Source organism: Alexandromys fortis, unplaced genomic scaffold, assembly GCF_014885135.2.
Source record: "Alexandromys fortis isolate MF-2015 unplaced genomic scaffold, M_Fortis_MF-2015_v1.1 scaffold_103, whole genome shotgun sequence".
Classification (NCBI taxonomy): Eukaryota; Metazoa; Chordata; class Mammalia; order Rodentia; family Cricetidae; genus Alexandromys; species Alexandromys fortis.
In genome coordinates, this window is record NW_026067978.1 from 4081390 (window position 1) to 4102281 (window position 20892).

At 47.4% G+C, this 20892-nt stretch overlaps 1 protein-coding gene across 2 annotated transcripts in view; it reads right to left on the reverse strand.

Moving 5' to 3' along the window:
• Positions 1-11309: 11309 nt before the first annotated feature.
• Positions 11310-20892, reverse strand: part of Glra1 (glycine receptor alpha 1) — an 81896-nt gene continuing 72313 nt past the window's right edge. The window contains exons 8-9 of one of the 2 annotated variants that reach the window (XM_050157703.1): positions 18421-18567; positions 11310-11600 (exon numbers count right to left, since the gene is read on the reverse strand). In XM_050157703.1, coding sequence (XP_050013660.1) covers positions 11310-11600; positions 18421-18567 — 438 coding nt within the window. Of the gene's footprint in view, positions 11625-18420; positions 18568-20892 lie in introns of both variants that reach the window. The other variant, XM_050157702.1, reaches the window with a different exon arrangement.

Sequence of the window (20892 nt, forward strand, 5' to 3'; positions counted from 1 at the left end):
AAAACTTATTTGCTTTCATGGCGAGGTGGTACTCCTGTGTTCTCCAATCAGCTGCTGTCGTGGAGTAGTATAGTTAAAATGTGGGCCTGTGGCACATCCTTGTAATTGTGGCATGTTCAGGAGGTGAGAGAATTGTAAGTTCAAAACCAGCCTCAATTCCAAAGCATGAGCCTGTCTCAAGGACAGTACAGCAACACATAAACAACCAAGCGAAGCCATGTAACTTTCAGGTTTACTGTTTGTTGTGACACAGTAACGAGGGGAAGAGATGACATGAAGCAGCTGAATGAGCAGTGCGGTTCTGGGCAGCGCCCGTTGTGTTGAACCAGCTGAGTGCCGGGATTGCCACTGCACAGACCTGAGTTGGGGTGACACTCAACACTAGCACCTCCATTCCTTTTGGGAAGTGAGCTCATTGATTGCTTACATAACTAGTTTCCCACCCCCCACTCTCCTCAGGAAGTTGTGTTTTTGTAAGGAGGGTGAGGAAGGGTATAGGTGTGGTGTGTATGTTTCTGTGGAAGCCAGAAGATAGCCTGAGTGTTCTCAGGAGTCTTTTTGGGGGAGGGGGGGATTGTCTTACCATGTAGCCCTAGCTGTTCTGGAACGTGCTACATAGATTTAGTCACCTCTCAACTCTGCCTATCACATGCTTGCAATCCTAGTACTCAGGAGACTGAGTGGATGGACATGGAGGTGTGCATTGAAGTCCCTAAGTGACGGCTGGGTCCGTGACTAGAGTCAGTGGATTTAAGGTGTCTACCACTGTACCAGCCTCTACCTTGTTTTTTGAAATGAGGCTCACTGGAACCTGTTGCTCTCATTGGGCCAGTGAGCTCAAGGGATCCATCTGTCTGCCTCACCAGTGCATGGATTCCAAGTCCCAGCTTCTGTGTTCTGCAGCTTGAACTCGGGTCCTCATGTTTGCGTGTCAAGTACTTTACAGAATAAACGATTTCTCCAACCTTGCTAATCCAATGCCTTAATAGCCAAACATCGGCTGCCGCTCTCTCTGAAGTCCTTTGGCATTCTGTATTTGGTATGTTGGTGCTGTTAGTCCCCAGGAACAGTGTTTTACGTTGAAAGCACTGCCTTGTTACCTTCCTGCTAGCTTGTGTGTTTGCCACGTTGTGTATCAATGGCCTGTCGTTCTTTTCATTGCTTCACTTGTAGGGCGAGGTTCCAGCATGTGGGATGACAAGAGTCCCCACCATTCTCCTGGACATGCTGAGTCCACAGCTTCCCGTGCCTTCTCCCTGCGCGTGTACCTGTGTCACCAGCCCCATCTCTCTGTCATACCAGTTTTTGTCGAGACCCAGTTCATTGTTGAGAATCATAAGTGAACAGACTCACCCCTCTCCCTTTGATTTCATTTGTCCCTGTTTGCAGGCCTGTCTCATTCATCCCCATGAGCTGTGTCTTCCTAGAGGACTCGCCCATGGTGCAGCCTGGAGTTGGAATTAGCTGCTTTACCACTGTGCTAAGTTCTTAGGAACAGAGAACTGGTGTTTAATTCCTGTATTCTTGAAGTCCCTAAGTGGTAAATGAGTCAATGACTAGAAGTCAGTCAATTTCAGATTGACATTTCTGTCTAAGGATATTCTTGGGAGACTGTATGGGGAGGGGGGTATGTGTGAGGAGGAAGCCCCTGGTCTAAGTATTCTTCCTGGATGTCCCTAGTCCATGTTAGGCATTAATTCCTGCAGAACTGGCCTCTCACAAGCCCGCTACTACTGCTCCACCCTGCTAGAAGGGCGTGGTTAGTTTCCCTTCTTCCTCCCTGCATCCAGTCTACCATCTAGGTCCCACCATGCTACCTCAACAGACTGCACTCCTCCACATCCATGATTTCACTGGTCTTCACTGCATCATTAGATTAATCTTTCTGAAACAGCCCTGGCTTTGTATCCCACAATCTCTCTCTCGCTGCCTCCATAGACTGTAAGCCTTGGTGGCAGGATCTGTGAGTGAGTCACCTTTGTTACCCACCCCATGGCATCTACCAATAAATATTCTTGACTAAACAAATGACCTCCCCCCCCCCCCCCCCCCCCCCCCCCCCCCCCCCCCCCCCCCCCCCCCCCCCCCCCCCCCCCCGCCGCCTTGAACTCACAAAGATCCGCCTGCCTCTGCCTCCCGAGTGTTGGGATTAAAAGCGTGTGCCACCACTGCCCAGCTGAGTTCTTATTTCTCAATATGAAGTCCTAGTGAAATGCTTCTCAGGTTATACACAGATTTTTCTCTGGGGGTAACTGCAGGATTTCAGAAGTTCTCACAAGATAGGTGTGAAGTTAACAATTAGGAGTTAACCACAGAAAATTTCAGAAAACTTTAATTTTTTCCATTAGAATTGGCATGGACATGTGTCTATGGATGGCTCAATAAATATACTTTTATATACAGCACAGAAAATTTTACATTCCATCTTTAAATTGCAGAAATAGATTTTTTTTACAAGCCAAAAAACCTTGAACCAAAACGAAACAAAAATAACAAAAACAAACCCTGTCATAACTTTAATGACTTCATGCAAAAAAGGGAAGGGGCCAGAGGGAATCGCCTGTTCAAGGCTGAAAGTCCAATGAGAAGTAAAAATTGTACATTAAGGAAGCGGTTGCTCAGCACGCTGCTTAAGGTGGGAGCCAGACAGATCCTTAACTGCAGCTTTAAGGCCATACCTAGTTTATACATATGTACAAAGAAGTTTCCATAGAAAACACATGGTCACATTCTCTTCTGGCAAAGGATGAGGAACTTCTGTGAGAGTAATTCAGATCCAATTTTCCAGGCCAATTAATCAGAGATGCCCCGGACTGCTACTCAGCAATCTGCTTTGGCTATGTGGCTTGTGGAAACCTCTCCCACTGTGGGTGATCAAGGACCTTAGAGCTCAGCCCACAGTGCCCAGCTAAGAATGACTCTTGCATCCTTTGGACTTAGCCAACTACAGGCACCTCACCTCTAGTGGACCCCACATCCACGCTGGTACTGTGTTAGGAAGGATGGCAAGATGCTCTTCTGTTCTAGGACTGAAATGCCTGGGGAGTCGGTCTTGATCTCCAGGGAGCATCCCCTGCCTGTTTTAAGGGGCTAACTTCTCCCTGTACACTGGGCCACATTTCAGTTGGAAGCTAACTTTTCTGGGGAGGGGAAAAGGGAAAAAAAGTCACCCAAGGAGTCATCGGAAATTGTTCTATCTAAAAACCAAGCCAAGGAACTTTTACGACAGGTTAGTTCTGTGCAAATACTTAGTTGGATTAACTATCGATGACATAGGGCAGTCCTTTGGAGGTGACTCCCAGGTCCACAGGAAGTCATTGCTTTGGCAAGATTTGGGAGAGACTGAAGTGGCGCATTGCTCCCCTTGGCAGAAGCTAGCTCATCTCAAATTAGTGAATTTTATCTGAAATCCAGATGAGACTCAAGAACTTACCAAGCCTGAGATAAGGCAAACGCAGCATCGCTCCAGTGGTGCAACCACCCAGGCATGTTGGAAGCCAGTCCAATCTGGTTTGGAAGCCCCATGGCTCGTTTGAACAGTCATTTCATTTTTTTATTGCCACCCTTTGGGTAGAACTGTCGAGTTCTTGCGTGGATCCCAGCAGAGCTGTCATCAGGTTGATCCGGACAAAAGCAAGAGGCCTTCAAAGTAGTTACGGTTTTGTCTTGACCACTTCGCTTTTGAGACAGGGTTCTGTTGTTTAGCTCTGGCAGAACTAGAACTCCCTATGTAGCTCAGGGTTAGATCTTTCTGTTTCTACCTCCGTGTGCTGGGAGTATAGTCACACACCGCCACAGCTGCTGTCTCGGCCACTCTGATTCACTTTGTTTATTCCAAGCCTATGGCAACGGAAGACATGTATTTTGTCCAGTTTTTCAAGTTTTTTTTTTTTTTCTTTTTGAGGCTACTGAGGCCCCTGCTATATCTTGTAAGCAGAACTCTGGCTGCTTAAATGAGGGGAGGGAAGGAAGAGAACATGCCCCTTAGCCCTCTGTTATCGGGAGTATGCATGCCAGCATGCAGTAGGCATTGTATGTGTGTCCAGCATGAGAAAGAAGCAAGATGAGCCCCGTGGGAGTCTAGCTCATTCATCTCATTTGAACTTGTTAGTGGTGATATTATCACGGCTCCATCATCGGAGATGGAATCATTATGACATGATATTGGATGGGTTTAAAATGTGCAATTTATCTCATCCAACTTTTAGCTCCATTGATATTACTCTGGCTAAACCGGCGTGCTGAGAGCACAGTGCCTTTTAATGTGAGGTAGAAATGCAGCTAACATGGAGAACGTTAACCTACCCAACTGCTTCTGTCATCCCCTGCCCCCCAAGCTAAGGCCTGGGGACAATATCTCCTAAGGGAGATACTCTGAACCGCTCCCTCGAAATACCCCTCCTCGATTGGTCATGGGAAGGAAGCAAATTCCTGAAGAAAAACCGTGTCGCTTTGCGCATTTGCACCTGTGATGGCGTCGCAGCACCTGGCTCCTGTCTGTGTTTTCTCCTTCATACCATTTTTCTCCTTGTTTGATTTTGTGTCTGGAATAAATCTTCTCTAGGTTGGGAAGTGATTTCTTTAGATGCAGCTAAGAATGAGAACAACATGTTGGACTCTTTTTCCTCCAGGTCTGCCCTTCAGTTAGACCAACAACGAGATGATGTCTGGACCACAAACTCGGCTCTAGAAACACCTTCAGTATACTGCCGAGGATGTGGTTCGGCGGTCGAGCACTAACTAGTCTTGCATGCCACAGGCTGTGGGTTCAATCCCGAGTCACAATGGGGCAGGGGCACAGAACACAGAGCTTCACTGTCAGCAGCGTGCATGACGTATGGAAAAACCTTTTTCAGCCAGTGTTCATGGTGCGCTCCACACAGAATCATAGCTTTCAGGGCTGGGACTGGCTCAGTCAATAAAGTGCTTGCTATACAAGCATAAGGACCTGAGTTTGGATCCCCAGAACCACATAGAAGCTGGGTACAGAACCTCTCATCTCTCTCTACACACACACATACACAAACACACACACACACATGCACCACAAAATAAATGAAGAAGCCTGACTCCCAAGCTCCTGTCTAGCTCCGGGGCCTTTTTGGCTTAAACCCTTAGCATTTAATGGGATGAACTGATGACCTTTAGGATGTGGGCTCCCAGTGACTACTTCGCGTGCTTCCGAGATCAAGGCAAAGCAGGTTCATGTATCATGAGCTGCGGGTAAAAAGAGACCTTGAACAGGGAAATGGACTGCCCGGGGTTTTGCACACATCAAGTTGTCTACTGGACAGTTAGTCCAAGAACAAGGGGATCCAGAGACAAGCATCTATTTAGTGCTCAGGGTTCTTGTTTTGAGCTGAGGGGGGATTTGACTATATGTTTTCTCTTCTAATTCCATTTCCCCTTTCATTTCTAGACCTGGGATGAGGGAGAAGATCTACTGGACATCCCTTCTTTTCTGGAACATTGATCAGTATTCCTGTTTCAGTTGGCACTTATCTGAAGACGGCTCCCTTTTCCCTCAAACACTTGCTGGGAGAAGTAGCTGCGCAGCTGTCCCACAGGGTTAGCCATTTAGCTGCTTAACGGGTGGATGAGACACCAAATGGTAAATGGTTGCCATGGACATAGTCTTATGATTTGGGCTCAGAACCCTTGAGCACCCCAAGAGCGAGGTATCTCTGGTCCCTGCATCCCCCCCCCCCCTGAATTATTCACACTCACACCAGGGCTCACCCTGCTCAATTTCAAGGCCAGCCCTTAGAGACGATGCTTATCTTTGGCTCTTGTGCCTTTCCTTCTTCACCTTGAATGGATGGTAAAGGAATTCTAGGCTTCGGAAAGCTCTTATCCTAACTCTTCACTCCGGCCAAGTCTAAACTTTCTTGACACAAGGCTTCCACCCTCTGCAAAACCATAAGTAAGGAACATGGTCCTATCCCCCAAACAGCAGATTCTCATCTGCTCTCCGGCTCACTCCTCTTTGTCTTCAAACTTCAGTAGCCACGCAGTGGCTTCACCTCAGCTAAGTCCCCTGTGTATCAAGCCTTAGTAGTAGATTATTAACCTTGAAGATGGGTTAGTGGGTTTATGATGTTTATGACTACATTTTGAGACAAAGAAGAGTGAACATTGGCTTTTTTGTTTGTTTTTCGAGACAGGGTTTCTCTGTGTAGCTCTAGGTGTCTTGGAACTCAATTTGTAGACCAGACTGGCCTCAGATCCACAGAGATCCGCCTGCCTTTGCCTCCTGAGTGCTGGAATTAAAGGCATGTGCCACCACCATGGAACACTGGCTTTTGATCAAGATCTTTGATCTCTAATCTCGTAAAAGATGATATCCACCAGCATTTGAGAGGTAATTAGGATGTTAAACATTTGTATACTGAGATGTACTTAAACAAACATCCATACTTTTGATCTGTAGCTCTCAGATGCATTTTAGTGCAATAGCTCATCTATATTCTACTTTTAATAACAAAACATTGATCATTTAACTTCTTCAATGTTATGCTCATCAACAGTTTGGAAAGTTAAGGTTTCTTCAAGATCATGGAAAGTGAAATAATTTGTGGAAGGTTAAAAAAACATGTACACGGAAGAGATAAATGGACACCAGCCGGTCTCAAACCTCAGTTCCCCATCCTCTGTGGGACCAGGTCTGGATACCCTCTGTCGGGCTTTGTCTTGGGCTAGTTATCTTTGACTCTTCTGACTCATTGTGTGCTGTGGGTGCTTCATCTTGACTGGATGTTAAAGGTGCTCTAGGCTTTGGAGTCACACTGCTTAGGGAGACTATGGGTGGGTTGAGAGAGCTTCCAGAGGGTGTCGGGTGAGCTCCCTTCCCTTCTTCTCTGTAAGTACCCCAGCCTCCTATACTAGACCCCTCCTTTGAAGGCTTCTCTCTCCGATAAAAACCTACACTGTTGTCCATCACTCACCCTTTGTCTGTCTCCCCTTTTCGCCAGTCCACACACCAGGCAAGCGCTCTTCCAACGGAGAGTTCTTCATTTCTCTGGGGATTTTGACCCACTCAAGGACGTCCTCTCTGTTACTGGGATGTCAGAGTCCAGCAGACTAAACCCTTGCCAGGATGCATGTTTTCCTCGCACAGACAGAGTTCTCATGGTTGAGCCAGTAAAGCAAGGCACATTCTCTCCTCTCTTGTCATAGACTGTTGCTACTGTTTCTTAGAACTAGATAAAAAGAAAGTGGCTCTCGCTTCAGGCTGCTGAAGTAGAAAAACAGAATCCATATTCTATTTAAAGAATGTGCTTCCTGCTTGCTTGGGTGGCGGCATCTTTTTTTCAGTTGATTCAATGGGTAGAAGTCATTCACCCACTCAGAAACTTATTGGCCACTTACCAATTCAAAAAACAACCTGGGAAAATCCAGCCTCACCTGCCTGGGCAGGGTAAAGGGGGGTGGAAAGTACTGAAGCTGTTCCTGAAATAGATACCGATAGCTTCTAGCATGGTGTTCATCATTCTGAACCGGGCTTCCAGTCTAACTGGGAAAAGGCTCTGACTCTCTGAGCCCTGAAGAGGATACACTCTGCTTGTCATCTCTGAAGGATGCAGTCATTGCCGGGGATGTGACAACCCCCTTCGGCTTCAGCATGTTGCAATCAAGTAAGACAGAAGACCATTATCAGTGTGGCAGTACCACCTTGACTGGAGAGCCAAGCTGCCCTGCAGTCTTACGTCATGGCGCCTCACAAGACATTACTTCTTTTTATGATGCTCATAAAGATGCACGTACTGGAGGAAGTGAACCAGCCTTCTTGTTTGTCTCCCAAGTCTGAAAAAAAAAGGCTATGGAAAATATTGGTACACTTCTGAAAGGAATTACTTTCCTATTTATTGATAGTTTAGAAGAGGAAATAATTAGGGTAAAACTTCCTTTTTTCTTCTGGAGTTAATAGAAAAATAGATCTCTTTGTCTGTCCGTCTGTCTCTGTCTGTCTCTGTCTGTCTCTGTCTCTCTCTGTCTCTCTCTCTCTCTCTCACACACACACACACACACACACATTTTCCATTATTGCCTTTGCCAAGAAGGGTCTTGCAGGTGCTAGGAATTTCCAGAAGAGGGCGGAGTGGAGCTGTTTATTTCTCAAAACAGTGGGCTCCCTCAAGCTAGCAGGGTGAGAGGCAGCTGGAGTCCCCACCTGACTCCTAGAATAAAGTGCAGCTCTGGAGGTGAGTTGAAGTCATCTACTCCTGTGTACCCCTTTCCAAGGCTCACACTATGCACGAGCAGCGTCAGTCCGTACTGAAGAAGAGCTTCAAAACCAGTGCGCCATTCTCTGCACGGACATCAGATTTCCATATATGGAACCATCCGTCTTTCATCTGTAATCTCAGGGCATAAGGCCCTTTGTGCTCAACCTGAAGGGGAACTAGGAAAGCCTTGCCCTGTTTATTGGAATCACCTGAAAGCTTTGGCCTAACTTATCTAGTTCAAATCCCTTCCTTTTTTCCCTTCCCTCCTTCCTTCCCTTCTCTCTTCTCCTTTTGGGTTTTGATCAAAAGAGGAAAAACAAACTTGCAGATTTCCTGACAAAGAGAAGCAACAGAAATTGTGCTGGTCAGTGCACCTGTGAATAAAACCTACACACTTGCACCGAGCCCTGAGAAATCAAAATGATGGTAGGCTTTAGGCTGGGCGAAGATTCTCAGTATAAGCAGAGAGTCACAGCAGGTAGAGCCAGGGAGAGTTCTGATGCTACTCTCTCCACAGTGCATTCAGAGAGATAAAAGCTTGCAATGTACCCAAGAACACTCTGTGTATTAACCGTGGGCTTGACTCAAGCTGTTTCTTTGCTTATAGTCTGAAGGGCTTCAGTGACATTCTCCAGTATGTCTCAAAGATGTGAGCCCATTGCTTGCTGGATTTGGCACCCAGGTCAGGCAGCTCACAATGGACCATTCCAAAATGATGACACAGGGACCCAGGAGCCCAGTTGAGACTGGGCAAATGGTTTGTTGGTTTTTCTATCTCAGGGTGACTTCAGATGCTTGCCATGGAGACCGTTTTGGAAGGTGCTGGGTGGTTTTGTGTGAGAGACGTGACTCAGCATAGATTCCGATGCTCCCCGTGGTCGCCCTATTCACCTAGACTGGAGTCACTCTGAGCACAGTAAGGAGAGGGCTCCGTTGATTATTTTCCATCACAGATGTTCGTTTCCTAAATGAAGAAAATGAAGTGCTTCTGGCAAGGGCTAATTGCAGCCTCTCCTAAGATGCGCAGCCTTGGAGTGACAAGATTCCTGCTCTTGTACCATAGAAGATGCTCAGAGCGCCACACACTGGCATCTTCATCCTGAACTCTTCAAGGCCATCTTCACGTTTCCTGCTTTGAACATTTTTAGGGTGGGAAAAGACAGACCTCAGATGAGAGTCACCCACTCACGGGACTCCTACTGCTCAAGATTTCCCATAAGCAAAGGTCCTGTGTCCCCTCCCCCAGAGCCGAAATGTGGATTGTCCTTTTGGATCGCATAGTTGAAGAGGAGGGGAGGCTCAGGCCGGTTGACCTTAGACCTGGCGGGGCACCAGCAGTTCAGTCTCATCCTCTTGGCTGCGTCGTGCACCTTCTTTACTCAGAGCTATCGGACTTAGTCTTGGCTTCATCTGTTTTAGACCCATCTTGGTATTATTAGCTTCGATGCCACAAGGAAAGGAGGAAAACTCCCCAGGGAAAGTGCATGGTAGGGGACAGGTGGACACCATCTCTTCATTCCACTCCTCCATCCTGCCCCTGAGCTCCCTAGCTTGAGGGATATGAGCAAAGTGCCCGACTGATTGTCAGAGATCAATCTCTATCCTGCCTATAACTCTGACCCAAGGCCAAGCCAGTAAAGTGCAAGGACAGAAGTGCCACTCCTGGGCCCTAGTCATGGAGCGCAGGACTGGGACAGGTTTTGTGCCATGGGGACAGTGGTTCTGTGCATAGCCACATCTGTCAGGAGGACTCCCTCTTCCAGTTCAGTTCATCGCAGTCCCTGTCACTTTCCCTAGAGTGCCCTGGCTAGGCTGGGACCGTTCTGGCACTTCAGAGTTAGAAGGAAAGAGAAATATCTGTCTAACTTTCCTACATGTTAAAGCTGTGCAAAGCATCTTTAAAAAAAAAAAAAAGACTTATAAAAATATAATGGGGTCATTCCCCCAAACTTCCCATGTTATGATCTATGAAATGTCAAAATATAATGAATGGACTTTCTAAATATCACAGTCTCTTCCCACCCACACACAGAATGGGCAGCAGCAGCAGCGGCGACCTCCCTTTCACCTCTTCAAACTTGATTCCCACCTGGCATTTGGGACCTGTTTCAGCCAGGTCCACATTCCCATAACACACCTGCTTGCAGTTCCAAAGGGACTCTCCAAAAAAATAGACATTTGGAAAAAAGTTCATGGGTTTACACTCAGTCTCTCCCCATATTATTTCTTGAGATTATTACTTTTTTTTCAACAATAAAAAAGATTGCATATTGGTAATACAACGAGAAGACCATGGCGGCCATAGGGCTGGCGCTGAGTTGGGCTGGCATTGAAGCGCGGAAGCAAGAGGAGCAAGCTTGGCGCCCTGTGGGGGGTTCCTGGATTCTCCATCCTCAGGCTTCCGCAATGGTCCTTCTCCTCAGTCACTTCCTGCTGTTGGTCTACCTTTATCCATCTCCATGACCCACGCCGGTGTCATGTGACCCTCTTGAAGCAGAGGTGGAATGGCTTTTTGGCATGTGTCAACGGGGGTCAGCTTGAAGATCAACATGGCATTTGTAAGGGCGTGATGTGGGCACATACCACAGCAAGCTTGCTAGTGACCATTTCTACTCTGGGAGAAGTTGTCCGTCACTTTGGGGACTTTAAAAGTTTAAGCAGTTACTAGGCTGATTTAAAAGACGCATCTTTTGTTCTCATGGGTTTTGCATTAATGTTAAGCATGGTTATATGTCATATATTACACTGTTTTCCTGCTCTGGGGCAGGCAGCACTGACCTCCAAACAGGATACCCCCCTGCCATGGACTTGAATTTTGAAAGCTGTGATTCCCCAATCCCCCTCCCTGACCCCCACCCTAACCCTCATGGTCCTCAGTTGCTGTATTTGAAAAGGTTTCCCCACCACCTCATGCCCTTGGAGGCTAGATGAATATTGCCATACCCTGGAAGTATCCACCCCTGTGGTTTCTATTGCACTTGGAGGGAGATGGGTGTGCGCTCTCCCTCTCTCCCTCCTCCCCTGGCTCCCAGCCTCTGTGCTCCTCCCACCACCCTCTCCCAACCCCCCTCCCCCCCACAGCCATCACTTGTTGTGGACATCCTCTCTTCGAACAATCTTGTAGATGATCCAGTAGAACATGTTGAAGATTAGGAAGGCCATGGGGAAACCGATGCGCGATATCTTGTCGATCTTCTTGGCTCTTTGGATGAAGAGTTTCCGCATCTCCTCCGGGGATTTGGATGGTGCAGGAGGGGGGTTGGTGGTGTTGTTGTTGTTGGCACCCTTGACAGAGATGCCATCCTTGGCCTGCAGACAGGCTGGGCCCATCCCATAGGCGGAGAAGTTGAAGCGGCCTTCTCCACCCTCATCATCCTGAAACAGATTCAGCATGGGGCTCTACTTAAAATAAGACAAGGGCTGGGCACCCTCCCTGCAAGGCACTCCCCTTGGAGACCAGGCCATGCCATCTGATCCTCCCTGTCTCTCAGGCTTTGTGTCCCCTGTTGCTGGAGGCAGTCTGGCTGGCTGGGGAGTTCGGCCTTATAGAGGGGCGCCACTCACTTGCGGAAACAGATGCAAGCCAGGGGATGGGAATGGGTACAGATTCTGAGGTCTGAGTTCCGCGCCAGGTTGTGGGTCTTTGTCATTTACTGACTTGTGACCTCAGTCTGCTAACTTCCTTCCCTTGCCTGAGAATTATTTTAAGGTTTCTTCTCAAGGCTTTTTCGTCTTTGGAGGCTTTACTGAGTAGCTGACTCCAGGCTGGCCTGGGGTTTGTTTTAGGGTTTCCCAGGATAGTTTGGAGACATCCCCTGCTTTGCCTCTGTTCTGTTGCCCTCATCCCGTATTTCCCACCCTGTGATGGCCTGGGAAGGAGCAGAAAGCTCCTGGCTTTCCCATGTTACAAGCCAGGGAAGCCATGGCTTCTTCCTGCCTCATGTTTCCACACCATCACCTTCAAGAGTCTTCTGATTCCCAGAAGCTTGTCAAAGGCTCTTTCTCATTTGGCCCCAACTTACCTTTCCAGTCCCACCCCACTTCCCAGGTGATCTACACCCCTGCTGGCTTTGTTGACCTTCTCTTTCTTTGTAAAATGCTTGATCCCAGATCCTAGTGGTTCATCCCTTTCCCAGTCAGCTCCATTTTGCCCTGGCCAGTTCCCTACACTTGCAGCTCCACAACAGAACCAGAAGGCCAAGGTGTTCGTTTTGTTTTCTGCGTGTATGTGTGCTCATAAGTGTGTGGTACATGTATGCATGCCTGGGCTGGGTACATGTGAAGGCCAGAGGTTGACGTCAGGAATCTTTCTAGATCCTTGTCCTTACTTGTTGAGACAAGGTCTCTCAGTTGAACCCAGAGCTCACCAGTTCAGCTTGTCTGGCTGGCAAGCTTGCTCCAGGGATCTCCTGTGTCTGCCTCCCTGGAGCTGAGCTCACAGGCAGGTTACCCCACCTGCCTGCCTCCCTGGAGCTGAGCTCACAGGCAGGTTACCCCACCTGCCTGGCACTTCTGGTTCTCATGCTTAAGCCAGAAGCACTTTAGTGGCTGAACCGTCTGCCCAGGCCCAGGCCAACGCCTGTGTTTTGGCTGCAAGCTGGTTGCCAACTCAGTGGGTGGTGCTGGCAAGATTCACCAGCTCACATTGCCCTCCTGGACACCAAGAGCTTCCAGGAGAGGAATTCTGTCTTGCTCGTTCCCCGAAAGACAATGCAGATGAGAATAAGAAATGCAATCCAGGATCCAAATACTCCGATCTCCCCGTGCCTCTGCCACCCTAGGACGTTCCATCATCTGGCTGAACTGGACGTCTCCGTCTCCCTGCCTCAGTATGTCAAATGCTGGGACCGTGGGCGTGTGTTCTACTAAGAACTTTTTAGCAGGCTGCCACTGACCTCAGGACAGTTAAATTCTCCCAGTGCTAACGAAGGCCTCAGATTCCCTGGAATGTGTCTACCTGTTCCATCTCCCTGCATGCCATTCTCTGTGTGATATTATTCTTCAGTCACCAGGAAGCATTTCCTCACATTTGAGGATGTTGAGCTTTTCCTCTTTGGTCCAATTCAAGTTATTCTCTGCTATGCTTCTGCCTCCCAAACGGGAGCCCTGGCCTCCCCTCTTAGCTGCCCCTTGAGCTCCCAAAGACAGGCTAGCTGTCATGCAGAGTGCCCTGAATGCCACCGATCCCACTGGGATCTGACATTGCCCCTCCCATTGAGAACAGCAGTTCTCAACCAGTGGGTGGCGGCCCCTTTTGGGGTTGGGGGACGAACCACCTTTTCATAGGGGTTGCCTAAGATTATCAGAAAACACAGATATTTACATGATAATTCATAGCAGTAGGAAAATTACAGTTTTGAAGTAGCAATGAAAATAGTTTTATGGTTGGGGGTCCCCACAACGCGAGGAACTGCAGAGGGCTGCGGTGTTAGGGAGGTTGAGAAGCACCTTGTTAGTGAGTAAGCTTGAGAGGGCTGCCGTGGCGCAGCCTGTCCTCCCAGCATCTGGAAGCAGAAGCAAGAGGATCAAGAGTTCTGGACCAGCTGAGTCACACAGATGGAGGTCAGCTTGAAGTGTGTGAGGCCCTGTCCCTCAAACCAGCAACAGCCAGCTCACAAAACCCAACAGGAAACAAACACTGAGCACACAGACATGTTCTTTTAGTGCGGAAGCACAAACCCTAGCAAGATTATTACTTCAATAAATGAAATCTTCATCAGCCCCCAGCCTCTCCAATTTTTTTCTTAGACTTATTTATTTTATGTGCATGGATGTTTTTCCTGCATGTATGTTTGCGTTCTAAGTGCACACGGTGCCTTCAGAGGCCAGAAGAGAGTGTCAGGTATCCTGGACCTGGAGCTGCAGGCAGTGTGGGCTACCACTGTGTGTTATGAGAATTGGACCTGGGTCCTCTACAAGAACAGCAAGTGTTCCTAATGTTTGAGCCAGCTCTCTAGCCCACCCAGCCTCCTTTTAAATATTTTCCTCTTTTCACTCTTTCGGTTTATCCAAGGGGGTGCTGCATCCTGCATCAGACACATGGCTAATGCCCAGGAAACGATCAGTGAACCCATCTGGCTCAGCATTCACTGTGGAAGCAGAGAATGTGGGGCATAGCATGAGGGAGGGCAGACAGGTGCAGAGCAAACACTGGAAGGCGGTGGAGGCCTTACACCGAGGCCAAGAAGAGGAGTGGGGGAAGCCAGCACACTCCTGGACCCAGGACCTGGCAAGCGACCTGGGACTTTATAATATCCAAACGTGAATTTGCCCTTACTGTTAGGAGGCAGAGAATAGAAACGGTTGTCCCCCCTTACTTTTTTATGGCGGTTGTCACCACACAACACAGCACAGTACCGGTACAGACAGCATGGTAATGGATGACCCAGAAGTGTAAATGGTCTCCACACATCTGCTGCCCTACCTCAGAGCTAAGGCCTGTAACACTGAGCAACACTGAGGACCTGGGTTTGGTTCCCAGCACCCGCACAGTGGCTCACAACTGTCTCTAATTCCGGTTCTAGAGGATTCAGTGCCCTCTTTTGGTCTCCTCTGGCACCAGGAGCATACCTACACACAGGCAAAATACTCACAGACATAAAATAAAATAAATAAACTTTAAAAAGATTTAAAAATGAACAAAACAGGTGTGGGCTGATAAGATGACTCAGTGGGTAAAAGTGCTTGCTGCTAAGCCTGAAAACCTGAGTTCAATCCCCAGGACTCATACAATAGGAGAACATGGATTATTTTTAAAAATAATATGTATACGCATAGATTAAATAATGTATATGCATAGATTAAATAATATATATGCATATATTATTTAACTTTATTTTATGTGCATTGGTGTGAATGTATCAGTATATTAAATCCCCTGGGACTGGAGTTACAGACAGTTATAAGTTGTCACATGGGTGCTGGGAATTGAACCCAGGCCCTCTGGAAAAGCAGCCAGTGCTTTTTAACTGCTGAGCCATCTTTTCAGCCCAAGAATGTATTCTTACACGTTATTCTCTGATCTCTATATTTCTGCACATGCAGACATACATGGATACTTGTGAGTGTATACACATACACACACACACACACTCAAGGCTACATGAGCTGTGTCAAAAGACAAATAAGAGGAAAACCTTGGAATGACACTGCAGGAAATGGTCAGTGCTTCCTGTACACAATGAACCAACCATCTCTAGACAAACAGGAGCCCCTCCACCACACGAATCCCACTGCATATTATGGGCTCTATTGGGACGGGAAACACCACAGTAGCTTTCCTAGACATTTCTGGAGAGTTATGTTCCACCTTCCTATCTGTTACACATTGGTAGGGAAAGAGGTTTGGCCCCTTCTAGCTAGACAGTGGCCCCTTGTATGCTAGAGAAAAGAAATACCTAAGAATAACTGGAAAAGGCTTGCTATTCTGACTACAACCAGCAGGTGACAGCACAAGCAATGTTCATCTTCCTGGAGACACTTGGGGATGGAGCAAGAGACAGACTATGAAACATAGACTAGCGAACCCACCGGAGGGATCCAGAGCTCTTGCCGAGTCTGGGTCCCCACAGAAGCCCCCCAGTGATCCTTCTAATGCGGTGGGCCAGGGACCTGGAAGACTGGATGCTCTCTGCCCAGCAAATGAGACAACAACTGGGAATGTGGGAAAACAGTGGGACTTGGAGAGCCTGGCCCAGATCATCGGCCTAGAGAAACCCAGGTTGGAGCTAGTTCCTTGCCACTCATCATCAAGAGCTCCAAAACCTGCGTAGGCTTCTTACTCAAGGGAAGTTTCTGTAGCCCAGATCTAACAGGACTCCAGTCAAGCCGCACCCAGATGCCAATGGGGAGGTCTTCCATTGGGCCCAACTAACCAACCTTGGCTTCTGATGCTCGGACCAAGTGCAGAGCCTTGTGAATGAGCTCACATCAATTCATCTGTACACAAGGGGAGTGATGATGTGAGCTGGGTCTGGGGTGAGCTGGAGGGTGTGTGCTTTGCCTAAGGGCAGCTCCATTGTGTAGATACACATGGGGATGGGTACTCAATTTTGTTAAAGGTGGCAAGCGTTTCAGGTGATGCAAAAAGTTTGTGACTCAATTGGTTTTTTATATATTTTATTCCTTAAAAATTTTTTATTTTAGGGACTGGCAAGATAACTCAGCAGTTAACAGCACTGACTGCCCTTCTGGAGGACCTGGGTTCAATTCCCAGGACCCACATGGCAGCTCACAACTGTCTGTAACTCCAAGACCTGACACCCTCACAAAGACATGCATGCAGGCAAGACATCAATGTACATAAAATAAAAGTAAACAAACCATTAAAAATTATTTTATGTGTATGTGTGAATGCCTGCAAGTATGTATGTGCCTAGTGTTCTCTGAGGTCAAAAAAGGCATTCTGGAGTTACCAGTGGTTGTGAATTAACATTTGTATCCTCAGAACTGAACCTGTCTTATGTTCTTTATTTTTTGTTTCTTTTCTTTTCTTTTCTTTTTTTTTAATGAAATGTTTATTTATTTATTATTTATACAATTTTCTGCCTGCATGTATTTCTGCAGGCCAGAAGAGGGCACCGGGTACCAACTGTCATTACAGATGATTATAAGCTGCTGGGAATTGAACTCAGGAACTCTGGAAGAGCAGCCAGTACTCTTAACCACTGAACTATCTCTCCAGCCCCTGTTTGTTTGTTTTCTGAGGCAGGGTTTCTCTGTGTCCTGGCTGTCCTGGAACTTGCTCTGTAGATCAGACTGGCTTCGAACTCACAGAGATCTGTCTGCCTCAGCATCCCAAGTGCTGGGATTAAAGGTGTGTACCACTAACACCCAGCTAAGACTGTGTTCTTAACCACTGAGCCAGCTCTCCAACCCCTTTCCTTTTATCCATTTCTACCCCTTTCTGTCTCTCCCTTATCTCCTTCCTTCCCTTTTTTTCCTTGTAGCCAAGGGTAGCCTTGAACTCTTTACGTCAACAATGACTTTATTGGACTTACTTTCAGAACTCACAGGGGCATAGAGACTCCACAGCAGCCACAGTGGAAAGTCTTTGCCCAGTCTGGATGATGGCTTCCCTATAGCTGCCTGGAGGCTTTCCCTAATTCAGAAAACCTTTCCTAGCTTTTAACTTTGAATGTTTGATCCTCCTGCCTCAGCTTTCAGAGTGCTAGGATTACGGTGGAAATCACTGCACCTCATTTTACTTTTTTTTTTTTTTTTTTTTTTTTTGAGAAAAGGTCTCATGTAGCTCAAGCTTACCTTGAGCTTGACACAGCAAAGGATGACTTTGAACTTCTGATTCTCCTACCCCTACCTGCAAGTACTGGGATTATAGGTGTGCACTCACGTCTGGATTTATGCAGTGTGAGGCATGGAACTGGGGGCTTCACAAATGCTAGGTGAGCACTCTGCCAACAGAGCTACACCTCCGACCCCCTCTTTTTTTTTGAGACAGTGTTATGCTGTAGTCCAGGCTGACCTTGAACCCCCAATCCTCCTGCTTCTGCCTACAGATGATTACTACTTCAAAGGAGGGACTTGGTTCCTAAAGGGCAGTAGGAAGGGCTAAACCTTCTAGGAGGCTCCATCCAGCCTGCCAAATCTTTTCCAGTACAGACATAGAAAGACCTCGCTGTCTGGGCCCCAGGAAGATTGTCCTGTGGTCGATTGGCGAGAATGAACTGAATCATGTTTGCCGATGTTTACCATACTAAGGGGGAGCTGTGTGTGTAATAGTTTTAATCCTTGACTCTGGTGAGGTAGGGACAAAGAAAGTTTAAAGCTTCCTTGGAACCTCTGACTTCATCCTCAGCGTAGTCTCCTACCAAGCCAGTTTTTATAGATGATGATGAAACTGAGCCCAGAGACAGGCCAGCTTGAAGCCACATTGAGAAAGCAAGCAGCAGGCCTGCCCCAGCCTGCCCTGTCTACAGGATGAAGCTGATTATCATCATGACTGTGGGCATTTGCTTCTTGGTGCCACTTGATAATCCCTACAGCACTGCTGCTGTGGTTAAAGAGAGGCTCCTGTCTCATTCATAAGGGGAAAAGTTAAGGTTTTCAGGGGTTGACCCCTGACTCTCACTTGCCTTACCCCTGGGGACAGCCCAATGAAGCCAGGGTCACAGGACTGCTCATAGCTCTTCCTCTGTCCACCAGTTGCCCCTCCCTAGGCCACGCCCCAAAGGCCTACCTTGTGATGTCGCCGCTTCCTCCTAAATCGCAGCAGCTCCTTGTGTTGCCGGGACACAAAGTTCACGGCCGCATATTCCAGCAGAGCCGAGAACACGAAGAGCAGGCAAACGGCCATCCAGATGTCAATAGCTTTCACATAGGACACCTGGAGCGAAGGTGGGAGAAAGCACGGGGAAGTGAGGGGAGAGGAAAAGGTCCGGAAATAGTGGGTGCAAGATTCCAGAAATAAGCAGTTTGTAAGCTTTAGGTCCTGCCCTGTTCTGAACAGTGCGATGAACTCTCGCGTTGTCCTACTCCGTCCTGCCGATAACATAAGCCAGTCTCTCCCAAGCGTATCCACTCTGCGTTCACTACCCTTCTATCAGTCACGGTGTGGCCACGCGCATTATCAGATGGACTCTGGCCAAAGCTTAATTTACTTAATAATGGCTCCAGAGTGCAAACACAGAGATGTTGGGAATTTGGATATGATCAGAAAAGCTACAAAAGGCGTCTTTTAAACAAAACGGCAAAGTTCTCAATTTAATATGGAAAGTACCTCTTGTTGACATTGCTAAGATCTACATCAGTAACACATTTTTAAGAAAATCCTAACCTTTTTTTAATTTTACAGGTTTATTTTTTATTTTATGTTTTTTATATATAGATATTTTGCCTCTGTGTGTGTGTGTGTGTGTGTGTGTGTGTGTATGTACCACATGCCTGCAGTTCCTGAAGAGGCCAGAGAGGGCACAGGACCCCTTGGGACTGCAGCTACAGAAAGTTATGAGCTACCACCATGTGGGTGTTGGGAATTGAACCTGGGTCCTCTAGAAAAGCAGTCAGTACTCTTAACCACTGGGCCACCTCTCCAGCCTAAGGATACATTTAAAATTTTTATTTTTAAATTATACGTTTCAGTGTATATATGCATGTGAGTATAGCATCTGCAGAGACAAGATGAGGTCATCAGATCTTCCGGAGCTGGAGTTATAGACAGTTGTGAGCTGCCCAGTGTGGTTCTGGGAACTGAACGTGGGTCCTCTGCAAGAGCAGCAAGCACCCTTAACCCCTGAGCCATCTGTCCAGCACCACAGCAGAACACATTGTCGACAAAATTATGGTATGCATAGGAAAGGAATATGGCATATAGGGTTTGGTACCATTGTCTTTATGGGGCATTGCCTGCTCTTCAGTAACTTCCCTCACTCCCCTCTGCTCTTCAGCTGGGATATTCGGATGGAAGGAGCAGAGGAAGATAGAGAAAGCACATGGAACAAGCTGGGCAGAATGTCAGGGAAAAGATATGATGCCGATGTGAGAAGGGAAGAGAGGAGGATGGCGCACTGGAGTGGAGCATCGTATCCCAGTTTGGGAGGATGCTGGACTGAGCGTTGGCATGAAAGGAGGCTGTTAGCAAGCAGCACTGTCAGATCCTCAGAAACTGTCACTTCCAGAATCATTGACCGCACTGGCAGAAACTGCTACAGTCACATGACCCAGACCTCTGTTGATTAATACCAAAGTCTCATAGCCATCCTGAGGGAATTTATTCAAGGAAAGCAGTTGATGGCTGAGAGATGGCTCAGTGGAAAAGGGCACTTGCTGACAAGCCCGATGACCTGAGTTCAAACCCCAGGACCCACGCGGTGGAAGTGAAGAACCAACTCTCCTAAATTGTTCTCTGACTCTGTTGCTGACATGTGCCACCCCCTGTCCAATGAACGAAAAAGTAACAACAGCAACAACAAAAGCAGCTGGATTGTGGAGAGACTAGCAAGTTCATAGCATTGCTTTAAAACAATTGAAAGCTGGTATCTTTTACCCATCACGTCTCTGCTTCCCCAACTCTGAAGATCAACTAATCTGCTTTGCGTTTCTGTGGTTTCTCTGTTCTGAACATTCCCGAATTCCATTATGACATAATATTACAACATGTCTCCTTCCATGCCTGGTTTATCTCACTTATAATATTTTTTAGGCTTATCTAACTGCTACGTACAACAGTGGTGATTTATTTGCATCTATTTATTTTTAAGTATTTATTTTATATTTATTTGTATGTCTATGCCTGCATTTGTATGTGTAGACGTACATGAGTGCAGGGCCTGTGGGGGCCAGAAGAGGTCATCAGTTCCCTCTAGAGCTGGAGTTACAGGTGGTTTATGCACTGCCCTACATTGGTGCTGGGAACCCAATGGCGGCCTTCAGCAAGAGAAGCAAGTGCTCTTAACTGCTGAGCTGTCTGTCCAACCTCAACAGTTTATTTTTATGGCTTAATACTATTCGATTGTATGGATACACAGCACTGTTTTTGTCTGTCCATTGGCCGTTGGATATCAATTATCTCCATCTTTTGGTGGAACTCAGAGTGAGGCTGTGATCTGCCCTGTAGAGAGTCTGTGTGCCCTGATTCCTTTCCCCTGGGGGCTTCGGGCGCTTTAACTGGCTCTTCTCCCATCCTAACCCTCCAGACCACAGTAGCCTTGAA